General features: G+C 36.2%; 1 protein-coding gene across 1 annotated transcript in view; it reads left to right on the forward strand.

The window, feature by feature from the left end:
* Nucleotides 1-17,075, forward strand: part of DENND1B (DENN/MADD domain containing 1B) — a 270,331-nt gene that overhangs the window by 161,932 nt on the left and 91,324 nt on the right. Inside the window, exons 14-16 of the mRNA XM_010831135.1 lie at nucleotides 2,074-2,174; nucleotides 8,576-8,621; nucleotides 13,176-13,277. Coding sequence (XP_010829437.1) covers nucleotides 2,074-2,174; nucleotides 8,576-8,621; nucleotides 13,176-13,277 — 249 coding nt within the window. The remainder of the gene's footprint in view (nucleotides 1-2,073; nucleotides 2,175-8,575; nucleotides 8,622-13,175; nucleotides 13,278-17,075) is intronic.

Consider the following 17,075-nt stretch of genomic DNA (forward strand, 5'->3'; position numbering starts at 1 on the left):
CGATTAGCTGATGTGACCCTCTACCAAATGTTGGCCTTGGCAGAAAGTTTGTGACTTTGTTTCTTGTTGCAGAAATCGTCCTTTAAGAAACCAGTCAGATTCATCAGATGATACTGTGTGTTATTAGCGAGCAATTCATGACTTCCCTTAGGGAGGACCATCAAGGGCGTAGGGGGAAAGTCTGTAGTATTTAATACAGTGGTTTGGGCTCTGGTGTGCCCAGGAAATTAGCTTAATGTTGTTATAATTCCTCATTTTGAGAATGCATTTTCCCTCCTGTTACACAGTTAATTATTTTCTCAACAATGAAAAAATACTTTCCTTTTAAAAACAGTTTTCAATGAGCTGTTTTAAAAAGCCATCTCTCTGCAGATGTAGAAATCGAGTAAATTAAGTGCCTTTCACAGCTCTCTGAGTGCTTTTAGTCCATCAGGTGACACTGAAGCTTTTAAAGTTGCCTCATTCACAGCCAGGGAGCACAAGCAAGCTAAGAATTGACATCACTGAGATCAACCCCATTTTCATTTCCCTCTGGTTCAGATATATAAGAGAAGTCAGTGTGGTCTGAAATTGTTAAAGAGAAGCAGCTGAATGCCTCCTAGTGGTATATTGTGTGGGCTAATTAAGAAATTTTAAAAATAATATTTATAGAAGGAATATTTTAAATTATTAAAACTTGTAAATGCAAAGTACTAAAACCCTGTGATGATAACATTCCAAATGGAACAAATACATTTTTTGCTATATAAAAATTAATTCAAAATCTTAACCAGAAAAAATATAATACATATGATGAAGATGACTATATTTTTAATCAAGATTTTTATGTTTTTGGTTCAGATTAGATTATTGCAACTGACTTTTAAAAAATTTAGTGGAACTATTTTGCACTTAAATATAGACAAATGTTGCTACTAAGATTGAATTGCTTTGTTTACATTTATCCCTTCAATTTGACTACCGTATGAACTTTAATTTCTTTGTATGATAAATAATGGCTTATAGAAATTTTGTGGTGCATTTTCAGATAGTTTTATTTTTGAATTCCATTTTTCAAGTCGAATGAAAACTTTTATTCATTCAGTGTCTTGAAAATGCAGACTATAGTAAAACTTTAAAATGAGGAAGAATGCTGATTTAAATATTGCTTTAAATGCTAAAAAAAAAAAAAGGTCTCAAGACTTAGACAAATATAATTTAAAATGTAAACGAAGTCACAGGGAAAGAATTCTGATGAGGGTCAGTGGGCGGGACGCGGGGCGGGGAGCAATATCCCTTTGTTAAGCATTAAAAAAATATTTAATTAACTGCTTGCCAAAACAAAACAATTAAAATGGCAATTACCTTTAAAATAGCATCAGTGTATTTGCAGCTGTTGTGGTATAAAGCTAGGAAGCACGATGTTAATCTGAAAGGAGCAGTTTAAATATGAAATTATGATGTCCTTGGCTTCCTGTGGTACAGCTGTCGAGCTCGGGCAGCGCGCTGGTCAATGGTGACATTCTCCGTGTCAGCGAGCAGCGTCTCCTGATACCATCACCCGCGGTTCACAAGTCGCGGCGGCTCCAACTGTCGAACGCCAGGTCCCCCGGCGCTGCCGCAGCTTCCAGGCTCCCCCGCCTGGCTCACGTTTCATTCTTTGGCAATTTGCCCTAATGATATCCCTGCGGAGCCCCCAGCCTCGGCTCCCCCCAGACCGCATCACGGCGCATTCATCCCAGCGAGCCGGGCACGGGCAGCACACGCCGTAATTTCCCGCAGTTCCTCCTAAGACGCTGGCCTGATGTTTCAGGTTTATTTAGGTTCTTAGTTTTGACCCCAAACAGTCTATGTTACGAAGCTATAACCGTCCGTGTAAGATGCCCAAGAAGCTACTTTGCTGTTTATGCATTTTTCAGGACGGCTTCTGAAACATGAGACTTTTTATTTTTTTTACAAGCAGAATTGATCAAAATAATACGATTCAAGATCATACATGGCTTTATGAGCACGGTCCATCTTTGGTAACTTGAGCGTGTCTCCGTGTGGAGGGTCAGCGGCCACTCACTGTTGTTTTCCGTTTACACTTTCTAGTTAACTGCCTGTCTGCACGGCTCGGTCGCCCTGCTGTACCCGATGTACTGGCAACACATATACATCCCGGTGCTCCCCCCGCACCTGCTGGACTACTGCTGGTAAGTTGGCTCTGCCGGCTCCCGTGGGCCCAGACTTGCGGACTGGAAGACGCCGCCTCATCTGCAGATTAAGTAAGCTTGGAGGGCTTACTCGTGTGTATGTGTATGAATGAGACCTCTCAAATCCGACATGGAGATCAGCAGTAAGTATTAAAAGGTGGTTTTCTGAAGGACAGGGTGGTTCTTTCCAAAGGTAGCAAGAATCTATTCTTGGCAAACATGAAGTTCTTTAGATTTCCTTGAGTTTGTTCTGTGGTCATTGAGATAATTAAATGCACAGATAGAAGCTGACCCAGTCTTAACAGCTGTGGTTAGGAACGTTTTGCAGAAGTTGTAGTATCAGTCAGAGAGCCTGTGTCCCAGGAGTTAGAATTTGTCTGCAGAGTCTTTCAGAATCCAGGCTGTCTCTGTAGGGGCACATGTCCATCCCCTCCACCCCAAGGCACGCTTTCCCACACACACTTCCCCCAGTAGCACGCCTGGTACAGATACCCACAGAGGGCTTGCCTCGAATGCAGGGTTTCCCTGAGTTCCTGGTGGTGAAGTCAAAGCCTCAGCCTTGAGCCACTGTGAAAAGCAGTGTTGACATGTGTGGAAGTAATTCTGAAACACTTGTTGGCATCAGAAACACCTGCTGGTGATCTCACAGTCTGAATTCCGCTGGGCCTCCAGAACTGCCCCTGTCCTATTCCCTGGAGGCTGACGGAGAATTAGCTCCTCACGCAGCAGCCCTGTGGTCTTCCTCAGGACTTAGGGCGATCATCTTCTGCAGGCAGAGCTCAGTTCTTAAGAAGTCAGATAAAGTTTTTTACTCTGAACCATCCACGTGCACATGGCTTCCCTGGTGGCTCAGATGGTAAAGAATCTGCCTGCCAACCAAGAGATGCAGGTTTGATCCCTGTGTCGGGAAGATCCCTAGAGAAGGAAATGGCAACCCACTGCAGTATTCTTGCCTGGGAAATCCCATGGACAGAGGAACCTGCTGGGCTATATCGTCCATGGGGTTGCAAAAGAGTCGGACACGACTGAGTGACTAAAACAACAACATCCATGTATGTGCACACACACACACAGAAAGGAAATGATTTTGACCATAATATATTTGTTTTTATCACAACCAATGTTAATTTTTAAAAAAAAGCTTTTTTAGAAATGAAGTAGTTATTTTATTTTCTGATTTCATGGAAAAGCACATCAACTTGACATGTTTCAGGGTTGAAATGATCTAAGTTCATACAGTGAAGTTTTCTGTCAAGTTTTTATGACCAGGCCTCTTCCAAACAAGTGATTTTAATGACAGTACATATATTTTACCACATATCAATTAAACCCACCTACTGTGGGCTTCCCCAGCATGGTAATGTTACTAGTATTGATAATGCCATGAAGTAAGTTTCCAGTGACTTCCCACTGCCATCCTGCCCTTTGGATGCTGGGAGGCAGAAACAGTTTGGAAGGAAACTGTAGGTATGTGGTTTAATTATACTGCAAAGCACCACACACGTCTGAGAGTACAGCTGGCTCTAGAAATAGCTGTCTTGGTATTCACTTTAGAGTCTTCTTCTCTCACCAGAATACTTAGACTAGACCAGCATCCTCGAAGGCAGGAACCACGATTCTTTCACATCAACATGTGCAGTAGATCTTTGCACATAGTATTCAGCAATTAAAACTTACTTATTTTCAATAATTTTGACAAAAGTATTAGAAAATGCATTGCTACATGATTTTAAAAAATCTATGCCAATGGAGAATCCCTTGGACTGCAAGGGGATCCAACCAGTGCATCCTAAAGGAGATCAGTCCTGGGTGTTCATTGGAAGGACTGATGTTGAAGCTGAAACTCCAATATTTTGGCCACCTGATGTGAAGAGCTGACTCATTTGAAAAGACCCTGATCCTGGGAGGGATTGGGGGCAGGAGAAGGGGCCGACAGAGGATGAGATGGTTGGATGGCATCAATTACCGACTCAGTGGACATGGGTTTGGGTACACTCCGGGAGTTGGTGATGGACAGGAATGCCTGGCGTGCTGCGGTTCATGGGGTTGCAAAGAGTCGGACACGACTAAGCTACTGAACTGAACTCAGTGGTTCAAGAACTAACACTTCTAATTGTGAGGTTTAAAATTACATTTTGTCATACATAATATTAGTGCTATTTTAATTTTTTTGTAGAAAATGTTCTGAAATCTTAGGAGGTAACATCCCTTTAAGTTCCATTCTCTGTAATGATGACACATTTAAGACGTCCTGAAATGCTGTGTTTAGAAATGACCACTAACTCTCTCCAGAGATGTCTTACTGATACTTTCCAACTCTGCCCACATGTTCTTCTTTTTCGGCCGCTTCCCCTGAAATGAAGGAAGCTTGTTTCGTATCTTAGTCATTTCTGACCTCTGAAATAGCCCCTTTAGGATAGGTTCTAATAGCCTGTGTGCTAGGCACTTCCCTGGTCCAGAGAGCAGAGCCATGGTAATGAAGCAAAAAGTTATCTGAGAGTTCCTAAACCTTAAGGTCACCGTGATGGGCTCCACTTCTAACATAGGAAGTGGGCAGTGTAATCTACATTCTTTTTCCAAAATAGCTGTCTAAGACTCCAGCTCTGTTTCCTTGTCAGAAAATCCCACAGAGTGAACTAAGAAAATGGTTTTCTTTTTTCTGCATCTTTGCCACTGATCCTAGCGTCATAATGATGTGTGTGCAAAAGGCAGAAAAATTTGAGATCATGCCTTCAATCTCATATTTTTTGAGTAAAGAAATTTTTATATCCCACTCCAAAAATGACGGGCTAGTTGTGTATTTGCCAACTCTTGAAGGTGGTTGGACTTGCCCAGTCCCGAGGCAGTCCTGGCCCCTGGAGGTGTGTCTCTGGTATGGGGTAGACTCGGAGGGCCGCAATGCCATCTTGTGACCGTGGATGAATAGCGCATCTTGGTCGGCTGACGGAGGCTTGCTAACTGGTCAGCTCATCCTTCATGAATCCATCCCTTTGTGGACCTGACATTTAGTAAATGTGCGTTCGCCAAGCTGTGAGTATGTGACATAATGAATAGGACTCAGTTTCCATCCCCTGGGGTGCCCAGACAGGAAGAACTTCCCACGTTCCTGCACAAGTGCATATGGGGAGCCCAGAGGAATACCGTGATGCCACAGGGTTTATGTCCGAGGCTCGTAAAAGAACTCCGATCGGAGCACCCAGGAGAAGTGCCCACCGTCTGCTAGGGTAGGAAACGACACCATCTGTGTTTTCCCCTTCCTCTACCAGTATCAGGGGGAAATGGGGAGTTTCTGCGTAACAGGTATAAAGTTCAGTTATTCAGCATGATTAAATCCTAGAGATTGGTATAACGTTGTGCTTTTACTTAACAGTTACTCTATTGTAGACCTAGACATTTCCATGGTAGGTGTTGATACACAGAACAGAACACGAAAAGAGTGCTTTAATGTAGGAGGCCTAGAGTGGCGTTGCCACATGGCCCTAACCTTCTGAGCCCTGAAACGCCCCCGAGGCGCTGAGGCCAATGCCAGTGTGATTGCTCATTTGGGTGATAATGGTCGAGTCATTGTTTTTATGTTCTCTATCTATCTGATTCTTCTTCTTCTTTTTTTTTTTTGAAAAGAACAGATTTAGCTTCTAAGAGAATAGTTTTTTTTAAATGGAAAATTATTTTGTTTAGACTACCCTAGCTTAATAGAGTACTGCTGTTACAGTCTACCCCATGGGTGGCCTCCATAAGAAAAACCTAAAAAAGAAAAAAGCTACTACAAAGTAATTATTTTTTATTTTTCAGTAAAGATTAATTGCTACCAAAAAGAGGCTGCAGTCAAAATAGAGCCTTCTGTATCCTGTCTTTGCAAAATAATTCCATTGACAGAAAAATCTAGGATAGTTTTACACATAGATGATAAAACATCTGTGTCGCCAAGGATCTTTCCCTGACTTATTAACGCCTTAATCTAATTAGGAAATTTCAGCTAGGGTAGCAAAATTACCTTTCATGAGATTTGGCTGACTTAATATTAGGATGTAGGCAATCCAGTTTCATGAGGATGAAATAACTATTGAGTTTAGTTTGTATTCTGAAAAACATCATAATTATTTTAGGAAGGTGTGCTCTAGATTAATAATGTTTGCAGTCCAACATGTGTGTATTTTGGATTTTTCAGAAGTTAGTGAGATAAAACTACATAGAGATACCCAGTGATCCCATAGAAAAAAGTTTCAGTTACTTTATGGGTAGAATTCTGTATTGGATTTTTATTCTGACCTAACAGTTTCTGTAAGTTTATTATTTATGCTTCGAGAGGTAATTAGCTTTCATGAAGCTTTAAAAGTATTATCTAAGGTATATTTGATAGGACTTCAGTTGGTTAGCTATTACTTTTGTCACTGATTTTTTAAAATCTGATGTATCCTGCCCCTCAACATAAGTAACATAGATATAATAATTATTATTTTTAGAAGGCTTAAATAGTATGATGAACATTTATTATATTAAAATGTGCTTTGAGATCTGAGATTCCATGGTCTTCCTATATTATGCAACTTGTGGTCAGGTTTCCTAACCTGGGGTGAATTGGAAAATTGTGCAGTAACTTTAATTTGTACTATTTTGTGAAAGTTGCCTGAACCCGGTCGTAGGAGCCCAGACTAGTTAGAGGCACACATTTTCTGTCTTCTGTGGAGTCCCAGAAGGAATCCCAGTGGTGAGAACTTGGATGGGGAACCAACTAGCCTACTTTTATTTAAACAAAAGTGCAACAGTCCACATTTATTCCTTCTCTCTCTTTTTGAAGGCAGAAAATCTGTTAGATCTTCAGGATATCAAGGCCTATAAACAGTTCTCGACTTTCAGTCAAATGAAATATCCAGAATATCAGATCAATTCCAGATGGCCCATTGCATAGAAGTTTAAAAAAAAAAAAAAAGAGAGAAGGAACAAAGCTACAGAAGACAAAGACAACTGGGAATTAAAATCTAGGACGATATGACCAGACTAATGAGGAGTTAAATAAGAGTTTGAACCGCTCTTACTTTTTGTGAATTCTGGATGTGTGGATGTTAGTGGGAAGCCACTCATAAACAGGTTAGGAACTGCTTGAGGTTACTTTGAAAACTGGATCTGCCAAGGGGCCAGTTTTGTTTGGTTCTCAGTAGCAAAGTGGACATGCCAGACTTTGGCCAGCTCAGTTCTAATAATGACAGGAATGTTTGGAAAATTATGCAGATCCTTAGAAAAAGAATATTATCTGTTTCCATTAACAGAAAAGGTTTGCATTAAGTATCACACAGAGATGTATATAAAAGAAGTGCCCAAATGTTTTATTTTAAAACAGCTACTAGCTTGCGTATCTTCTGTCACATTTGTAGGCACTTGTTCGTTTTCATGTTTCCTTGTTAAATAATAAGTTCATTTTGAAATGTCGAGTTGAATAATTTCCTCGCTGTATTTCATGAGAAATATTTCTGAAATTACTAGTAAGTCTTGACTTTGTGTATTATGAGCATCATTTAATGTCTGTATTCTCTGCTAGAATATCAGCCCCACGAGGGAGCGTGCTCTGTCTCTTCTGTTTACTGTGCCCTCACCCCGTGCCAGGTGGTGGTACCTGGGTCTGCTCCAGATACTGCGTTGAAGTAATTAACATCACTCTGAAACTTATTAGAGCAATTAAAAAATTTATTAAAATGATAACTTTAGTATCATTATAGGTTAAATAAATTATATTCATTTAATATTATTACTAAATATAATTTTATATGACAGTTGAAAGTGGGATACAGAAGAATGTATGGAGTTTAAATAAAAGGCACAGGACGTGAGTGGAAAGATAGCAGAGAAGTAGGATAGTGAGAGTGGCGGTGGCGGCGATTATTTATCTTTGCATCTTCGGTTCCCAAACTGTACCTGGCACACAGTAGGTCTCAGTAAACACTTTATGACTGACTGACTCAAAAATTTTGGTGTATGTGTGAAACCATAAATATATATTAATAAAATCATGTAAGAATCTAATTAAATAAAAAAATATACAAATACGTGTGAATAAATTTGATGATTCTTCAAGATATATTTGATAGGAAGTATATGGAAAAGATTCATCTTAGACAATGGGAGACCCTAATATTCTCCTTACATAAAACAAGGTTTTTTAAACATTATTAACTCTTCATTTAATTATAATTCTGTGATTTTATATACATCAACCTTAATTGGAATATATTAGTGGCCTCAGATTAAATTTGAGTTTTCTGAATGGAATAATTTTAACAATCTATCATGTGCTATGTTAGAACCCCCCATTTATCAATGTATTTTTTAAAGCATTCTGAATTACTGTATCATTGTTTCAGTTTTAATGAACTCTGTGAATATATACGTGTGTATTTTTAATTTAGTGCCCCCATGCCGTACCTGATTGGAATACACTCCAGCCTCCTAGAGGTGAGTATCTTTTAGACATGAGATAAATTAATTCGTAAAAGTAATAGTTAAAACGGTTGTGTTTTGAGAGAATATCAGTTGAATAGTACAAGGAAGTAACTAGCTGCATATTTAGAGTATACGTATGTGATCGTTTTCCAAACGGTGATATTGAAATAATCGTATTTAATCAGTATGCACAGTGGCTATTTTCAGTGGCCTGAGACCCCTGAAAGTAGCTTCTGTATGGTTGCAGTCATGTGTTAAGTTTTAAATACTAAAAACTTAGTCTTTAAACCATCTTGATGATGCTTGAGATCTTTTATATCTATTTCTCTTTCAGAAGATATATTTCTATATTTTTAAAGCAAAAATGTTTGTAATTATGAATCATAAAGGGCAAATTTTTATTTTGCGAACTTCACTATAATCCATTATATCAAAATTTTATCAAAATGTGTTTTAATACACTAATTATGAACTTTTAAATTAGAATATAGCTTTTCAAAAATTTTAGTTTTCAGTCCTGTTGGGACTTAAAAATGTAGGGTTTTTTTTAACTGTCATTTCAGAGTGACTTTTGTCATTTGTTATCACTGTAATGGAAAACCTTGACCTTTAAACACCTCAAACTTGAAATCAGTGAGATTTCCAGAGAGGACATCTTATAAGATTAGTTTCTAAAAAGTAAACAAAGGTCTTGGGTTAGTTGCCTGGCATCATTATGCCAGCTGATTTGTTCAAATAAATTTCTTTGGCTGGTTGTCCATATTGTACTTTAACCCAGTTTCTGATAAGCAAACTTAGTGAGTTAGATTTGGTTTAATGATTAGTCATTATCGCTGTATCAATCCTCACTTTGCTGATCAAGGAAGATCCTGGGGATTATTTTTAAAACTCCTGAGCATGTTTTGTGGAGAGAGTATGCTTTAACCATTAATAAAGAATACATCTTAATGAACTATAGTGGGTTTAGTTTCTTTTTAATTTTGAAGCCTGGATCGCAAAGCCTGATAACTCTGTATGTTGTTTATTTTTAGAAAACTTCTTAAAGGCCAAGGTACTTGTAGTGAAAACAAATTGTATAAGATAAAACATAAATAAGTAGGTATTTAATCTGCTAGTAGAGTGTAGACTATATGACTGGCATTTTATTCATGTAGTTTGATTTCTTGCAAAAATTTAACCATGGTTGGTTGGCATGATTTTTTTTTTTTAAAGTCATCGAATTTGATTTTGATGTTAGTGCACATATCTATTTAACATACCTAACAGAACACATCATTTTTATAATACATTTATTTATGCAAATGAAAAATATTTGAAGTGGTTGACTGTACCTGTTTTATTATTTTGCATAATGATTCTATATCAACTTTTAAAACAAAAAAGCTTTTCCAGAATACTGCAGCAGGTAGTACATGCTTTAACTATTCCATAAAATTTATCACGTTTATTGGACACCCGTTGAGAAAATCATTACCTTTTTAAAGAAACAAATTTAAGAATTTTTTACTCCTTATTGTCTTGGACAAGCAGTCCTTTCTACCTTTCAAATGGCTCTTATCATGAAGTGAGACTGCATGAAGCCACGATTAGATCAGCTGGAATCTCTGCTCCTTTTATACTCTGAACTTATTAAGCTGTCTTTATTTGGCTTTATTTGGTTTATTTGGCTGAATAGTGAATGAGAAACTATACCAGGAACTTCGGGAATGTCTTCAAACCAATTGGGTACCATTGAGTAACTTTCTTCTTAGTCTTTTACCAGGAGACACACATCCTGGTGTAGAATTCCATTCTTATATGGCATTATTAGGCAGGTTTATTTTTAGCTAAAATTCTAATCTTTAGTGCTTTTTAAATTTTATTTAAGTGGAATTACAATTAAAATACAAATATATTCACACATTTTACACGTGAAATAGGACTGGCTAATTTTTCGCATTTTGTTTGGCTGCAAATACGACTGATTTTTTTTTCTTGGGGAAGTGTTGAAATATCCTCTTCCCTCTCCATCAAGAAGGTTTCAACACTTTTTATCAGTTTTACAAAGACTTTTAAACCTAATTGTTCAAAGATAGGAACTAAATGACTTTCTAAACCTTTTAAAAATTATTTTTATGTGGTTATAAGTAAAACCTGGCTAGGAATCTCTTTTTAAAATGTTTAAGTTTGCTTCTGAAATGAATGGTTAGGCGCATTTTGTTCCCCCTGAAAACTAGACTTTAGGGATAAAGTCCAGGCAGACTAAGGCCTATTAGTGATTAGGAGTAAGTCCGCAGAAGCTCCCAGTGCAGGGCTTACGTCACTGAATGATTCTAGACAAAGTGTCGACCCAGTTTCACAGCATCGTTTGCTGGCCGCCGCCATGTCCCTCCTGGCGTCTGTGTGCAGGTGTGTGCTGGCCTCACCTGGGATGAGGGCGACGGGCGGGGGACGCCAGCAGACTGGGTGGCTCAGCATCCTGTGTTGTCCTCAAGAAGACTTTCAGCCCGTGTCCTGATAGTATCTTTTTATTTTTGAGGGATAAAAAGCACATTCTCTTTCCACACTTTCTTACTCTTTCCTCACCAAAATAAGTTCATGAATTTTGTGAGACAGAAAAGTATGGGACAGAGGAAGAGATGCCATTTCACAGGCCATCTGACCTTTTGTTCTTCTTTAGAAAATAGCAAAAGCTAGGTTTGGAGGGAAATAAAAGAGAAAATACATTAATCTGAATTAAAAAAAAAAACACATTTAAATTGCATACTATCTCCACCCCCTTGTAGAATTGTTCTCACTTTAGAGAGGCTCAGTGTATTGATTTATTGAAATGAACACATTTTCCATTCTTACCGATTGTTCCCTATAACAAATTTTAATGTTCAGCTATTATCAGACTTTTTTAATCTAAGAGAAACTTTGAAAAAAGTATACATTTCATACCAAGACTAATTTCCTTTATTCAGAGTTAAGTGTTAGTGATGTTACAAACATTTTGGGATCTATTTAGATGAACTCACTTCATTCCCTGAAAAAAAGCATCAGGTTTCTGGATTATCTTTACTATTTCTGTTTAAAAGGGCAACTTAGAATTGAAGATGGAAATTAAATTTAAGGTATACTTTTTCCATATAAATGCCATTAATATACACATATTTTTCTTCATAGAATAGGTTATTTTTATAGTTATGCTATAGTTGATTTGTAGATAACTACATATTTACATATGTAAATCTCTTTTACATATACATATACACATGGAAGGGAAGTGAGTTCATAAATATTTGGCACTGATATCACTATTATAAGTGATTCTCTGTTAATTTGTTAGAAATGGCCATCTTCTGAATCTTACTTTAGAATAATTACAGTGTCTTTTACAAGACAGGGCTTCAGAATCATGTGTGCGCTTGAGAATCCATATCCCACATAGACATTATGGCTTTCTTAATTCATAAAAACTCCCTACTTTAGACTTTCATTTTCCTAGCAAATTTAGCATTCTGCCCAGTACACAGATATTTGAAATTCTAAATAGATCGCAGAAATTCCAGTCGTGGCTAACTTAAAAGATTGTCCTGGCCAATTTAATATTTAGGGTGTTTAAATTGAAAAATGGCTGTTATTCTAGAATGTCACTTTTAAAACTATTGCACTGAAATTAATTGGTCGATTGCTAGTTGAACTATGCAATTATGGAATTCTGAGTTGATGGATATATTTCATTAATGTACATATTAGTTATTTTCACTAGGGAATAACATTTGCTATCATTTAAATAAGACTAATAGAATTATATGATTTAAGTAGACATATTAGTTTAGATAGGAAAAATAAATTATAAATGTTTCTTTAAGGATACAACTTTAATAGATTTGTGCATGCATTGGGATCATTTGGCCATTTGACTAAGCTTTCAAACAAATATGACAAGTCACATAGTTGATCTGATAGGCTGTTAAATTTGATCCTTTTTATTAATTTCATTGGATAAAGAATACAACAAATTCTGTATTACTGCTGTCATTTTTTCTTATTTAGCTTTCACTTATAAGTCATCATCAACTTATACCAAACTGATACGGAGATAATAGAGGAAATATTTACTAATTTAAAACTTGATTTACTACTTAGTCATATTTATTGTTTTATGTTAACCCTGAAGTACGATTTATGCTAAAAATAGCTCTAGAACTGGCTACAAGTTCCTGTATCATAGGATTGAAATTCAGTTGGTAAAATTTAAAGAATATAAATATTTACAGTTTATTATAGCTGTGTGCCTGTTTTGTATTTGCTGTAATAGCTCTTTGGTAGTTAGATCACATTTAGTTGCTCCTAACTAAATTAATATTTTTAGGTGAGTAAACATTCTATTTTAAGTACTTTTTACTCGTACCATTTTGAATGGTTGTAGATAGACTTTTGCATAAGGCAAAATTGTTTGTATTCTTTCATAGTGTAGAATTTTCCTTTTTTTCTAAGGCCAATGCATTAAAATTAATTTTCTCTACATGTCTAAGCTCATGATAGTTTTGGAAGGAAACTATACTAAGATGTATGTTTATAATTGTGTTTTTTAAACAGAGAGTGAAAAATAAATCACTGGAGGATGTGGTTATGTTAAATGTTGACACAAACACTTTAGAATCACCGTTTAATGACTTGAGCAGCCTTCCAAGCGATGTGGTAAGTGTGGAGGGTGTTTTGTGGTGAACATACGTGTGTGTTTTCTCCTGGACCCTTGAATCACCAGGAGTTGCTTTCCCACTTTTTCTGTCTGAAATAAAAGGGTTGCCTATGTGCATGTGGTGTGAGAGGAAGCAATGTAGAGCCTCAATTTAATATTTTTACCTTTTGGCAGTCGAGGAGATGTCGAATGGAGCATCACATTCCTTATTGTAAGAGCAGGATCGTAATTAAACAGCTCGATGCATTCATTAGGCAGAGTTTCTTTAAGCACAAGTCTCTTCATCTCATCTTAATCATTATATTACAAAGTAGGCATTTCTGTCTGCCTGGTGGCATGTCTTGCAGAAGAATGAGCGAGTTTTTGAAGGCAAGAAGAAGAAGGGGGCCAATTATCGGCTTTTGCTTCCCTGCCACCTGCCAGCGCTTTTCCTTTTAATTAATGAGCTGATGGCACTGGTCAATATAATAAGAAATGCTTGTACAGTTGGGGTCAGAAAATTCTGGCTTTGATCTCCCTCAACTTTCTGAAACATTTATTTGTTTTCTCTAAATTATTTCAGTTTTATTTTTAATCTTTTCTCTCCTGCTGAGGGCCGCAAGAATGAAAACCTACACTGTCATTTGCTCTGGCAGAGCACAGACTGCTTACTTAGGATTCTATTTGTAAATTAAACTGCAAACCCAGTTTGTCATAAAAGACATCTGATCCTTTTGAAATGACGAAAACTGTCTTTTGTCTGTAAAGGCTGATAAATTAAGTGCCAGCTCTCTTTTGGTCTTTGATCTTGCAGAGGTTTGTGTGTGTGTGTGTGTGTGTGTGCATGTGTGTGTCTGCAGCTTATAATAGGATATATTCTGTATTTTGTGTTAAGTGGTTTTCAGAAATGCATTTTTTTGGCCTTTTATTACTTAGAACAGGGTACAAATGCAGATTGTACTGCTTCTGTATATATTCTAATGTCTATTTAAAAATACCTATGTAACATAATTCTAGTTTAAAGTAACTCCCTTTTAAAAATCCATTTATTCAGCTATATTAAAATTTGGAAATAACCTTCAAAATATTATTTTCAGTAATATTGCAAGTACTTTGAAATCATTATTAGGTTTGAGTTTTTAATTATTTTTTTTTCAAACTCAAAAAATACAATAATACTTGCCTTGATTGCTTTTATGGCTGCTGATAGGAAAAACGTGACTTTAAAGTCAAAATCAGATTATTTATGCCCATAAATAACCTAAAATACTTGCTGACCTTGAAGCAAATTAACTACTTTATCTCACTGTAGTAAAATGTGTGCTATGTATGAATAAATCCAAACCTAGGCCAGTGAAGAATTATATTATCTTTTTAGCTCATTATAACTAGATTGCCTCATTATAAAAATTTTGCAGAAGCTGCTAGAAAGGATTAGAGTTGTTCATTTAGAAATCCATCAAAGTAGTCTTCACTAGATAGGGACATAATTACGAAAATAAAGTCCCAGCTTTTAAGAGTGTTTTCCTTAAGTGCATATAGTCCCCACAGTTAATTCTCTAAGAGAGGATTTTTTTTTTCCTTTAAATGAGGAAGAATAAGAAAGAGAAAGAGAAGAAATCAGCTTTCTTGTGTTATATTAAAATGTTTATAGTCAGCTCTAGCTATAGCTGATCATTACTTTGAGGAAAACAGTCTTTAATAGTAATTTTTTGATAGGTGATTCTGTTCAAATTGAGAACTGCTACTTTCCTAGTAGAATTAGTTTGATATTTAAACATTTATTTAAATATGTGAAGTTAAACAATATTCACAAAATGTAAAAACCTAAATATGTACAATGACAGAAGAGATCGTCCCACTGGTTAGTTATAAGCCACAGTTAATTAAACATAACCGAAATAGTAAAGAATATTCATAAAAAGGAACTCTGCAAGACAATGTAGATATAGCTATTGTATTTGTATGGCTGAAATTAAGGACTGCAGACTTAGACAAATTTGAAGAATGAATAACCTGAAATAGTTCTCAGATGGAGCTAGGACTATTTACTGCAAGTGTGAGATGTTCTAAAGTTAAAATCCTTTTCTGAAAATATTTCAGGTGGTTGTTTAATCCATCTCTAATAAATTTAGGTTTTTCATCGGTTTTCCAAAGTAGGAAGGAGTATTTCTTACAGTGGGGAAATATGATAAAGTATCCCATCATACTTCCTTTAGTTGTAAATGTTTTGAGTGAGATGTGTTCAAGTCACAAATGATAGTCCTGAATTGTTTTGTGGCTTAATAAAATATGCTTGAAGCCTGAAGAACATTACTGTTGGTATTGTTTGATAATTTAATAAATTAACTGATATTCAAACGGGGGCCTTTAAAAATCGTTCACCCAGACACTTATACTTAGAGGCTGGACGGCTTTCTATGCATATGCACTTTATTATCGTGTCAGCTTGACCAGTGGTCTTGGCTGTTCAAAGGTCAGTGGTCACAGTTGTCCTGAATTACTAGTTCTTTTTTCCTGTGGACCCTCTGCTGTGTTGCATGCTGTAATCTTCTTAATGGCTTCATTCCAATATTCACACATAATATTTTAGATTTATTGACTGTTAGAAATACTACCATGCCAGTAGCAGTTCCGCTGCTCTTAAGGTATTTAAAATTGGAAGAATAAATCAGGCCAAAGCTTTCAGGAACCCTTTGTTTTCCTTAAGGGAAAGGAAAAAAAAACCCTCTTCCTGTCTTCTGACAAGAACACTTGTTTTTCGATTTCATCATTTCACTATAGATTTGGATCATTAAAAGAAGAAAAACAAATTTTATTGGGAGTGATTTTAACGATATTGATAATTACATGGAATAACTTTTAAAAGCAGTCGACCCATTAAAATATACTTCTGTAGTTTTTGTCTACAAATACATTGTTGTTTTATTTTTTTTAGTGGCTGTGCCAGATATAGGTACCTTCAAACATATGTCATTTGAGTGTTTTGAAATAAAAGAATAAATTTTATGGCTGTATAACAATATTAGTTGCAGTTACTGTTATTGTGATATGTTTTTAAGTGGGGGCAGAAAAAGCCAGTCTGTATTTAATATAACATTTGAAATCTCAAATGAGTTCATTTTAATTTAAGAAAATGCACCATTGAGACCTTCTTCATTGCAAATACATACATTATACAAATTTAGTTTTGATTATGTAATAATTTAAAATATTTCTAGAGTATTAGTACTCATTTAAATTATTATCATCCTTAACATTTTTGAAACGTAAGAAGAATTTGAAAAGAAAGGAGAATTGTTACTGTTTCAAAAATGAATAGGATACCCCACTTGTGGGAAAATTAAGCTAATTCGAATTATAATGAGATATAGGAAATCTGTCTTTATGTGCATATTTAGTTAAAACAATTATAAACTAACTCTTATAGAAGAAAGCTGCTTAGAATTGACATCTGAAAAAGTCACATGCATTAGAATATTCATTACTTAGGAAAGCAAATTTTGACCTGTGTGGCATAACTGTCTTTAAATAATTTCAACTTACTAGATTGTGAAAAATAATATACTCTGAGGCAGGTCAAAATACTGACTTCTGTGCTAGAGGAGAGGGTGAAGGCACGGAACTGTACTGTTTCTGGTGTGGCTGGAGCTTTATTTCTTACAAGTTGGTTCTCAGACTTTACGGCCCAAACACTAGCGCGTGGTCCCTCTCGTTTGAACGCGGTACACAGGGTACTGAGTACCTCTTGTTGATGTAGAAGCCCACTCTCCATTCTAATCTTGTTAAAGAAATACCATTATGACTTATTTCACTTA

The sequence above is a fragment of the Bison bison genome, unplaced genomic scaffold (assembly GCF_000754665.1).
Source record: "Bison bison bison isolate TAMUID 2011002044 unplaced genomic scaffold, Bison_UMD1.0 scf7180017864524, whole genome shotgun sequence".
Lineage (NCBI taxonomy): Eukaryota > Metazoa > Chordata > Mammalia > Artiodactyla > Bovidae > Bison > Bison bison.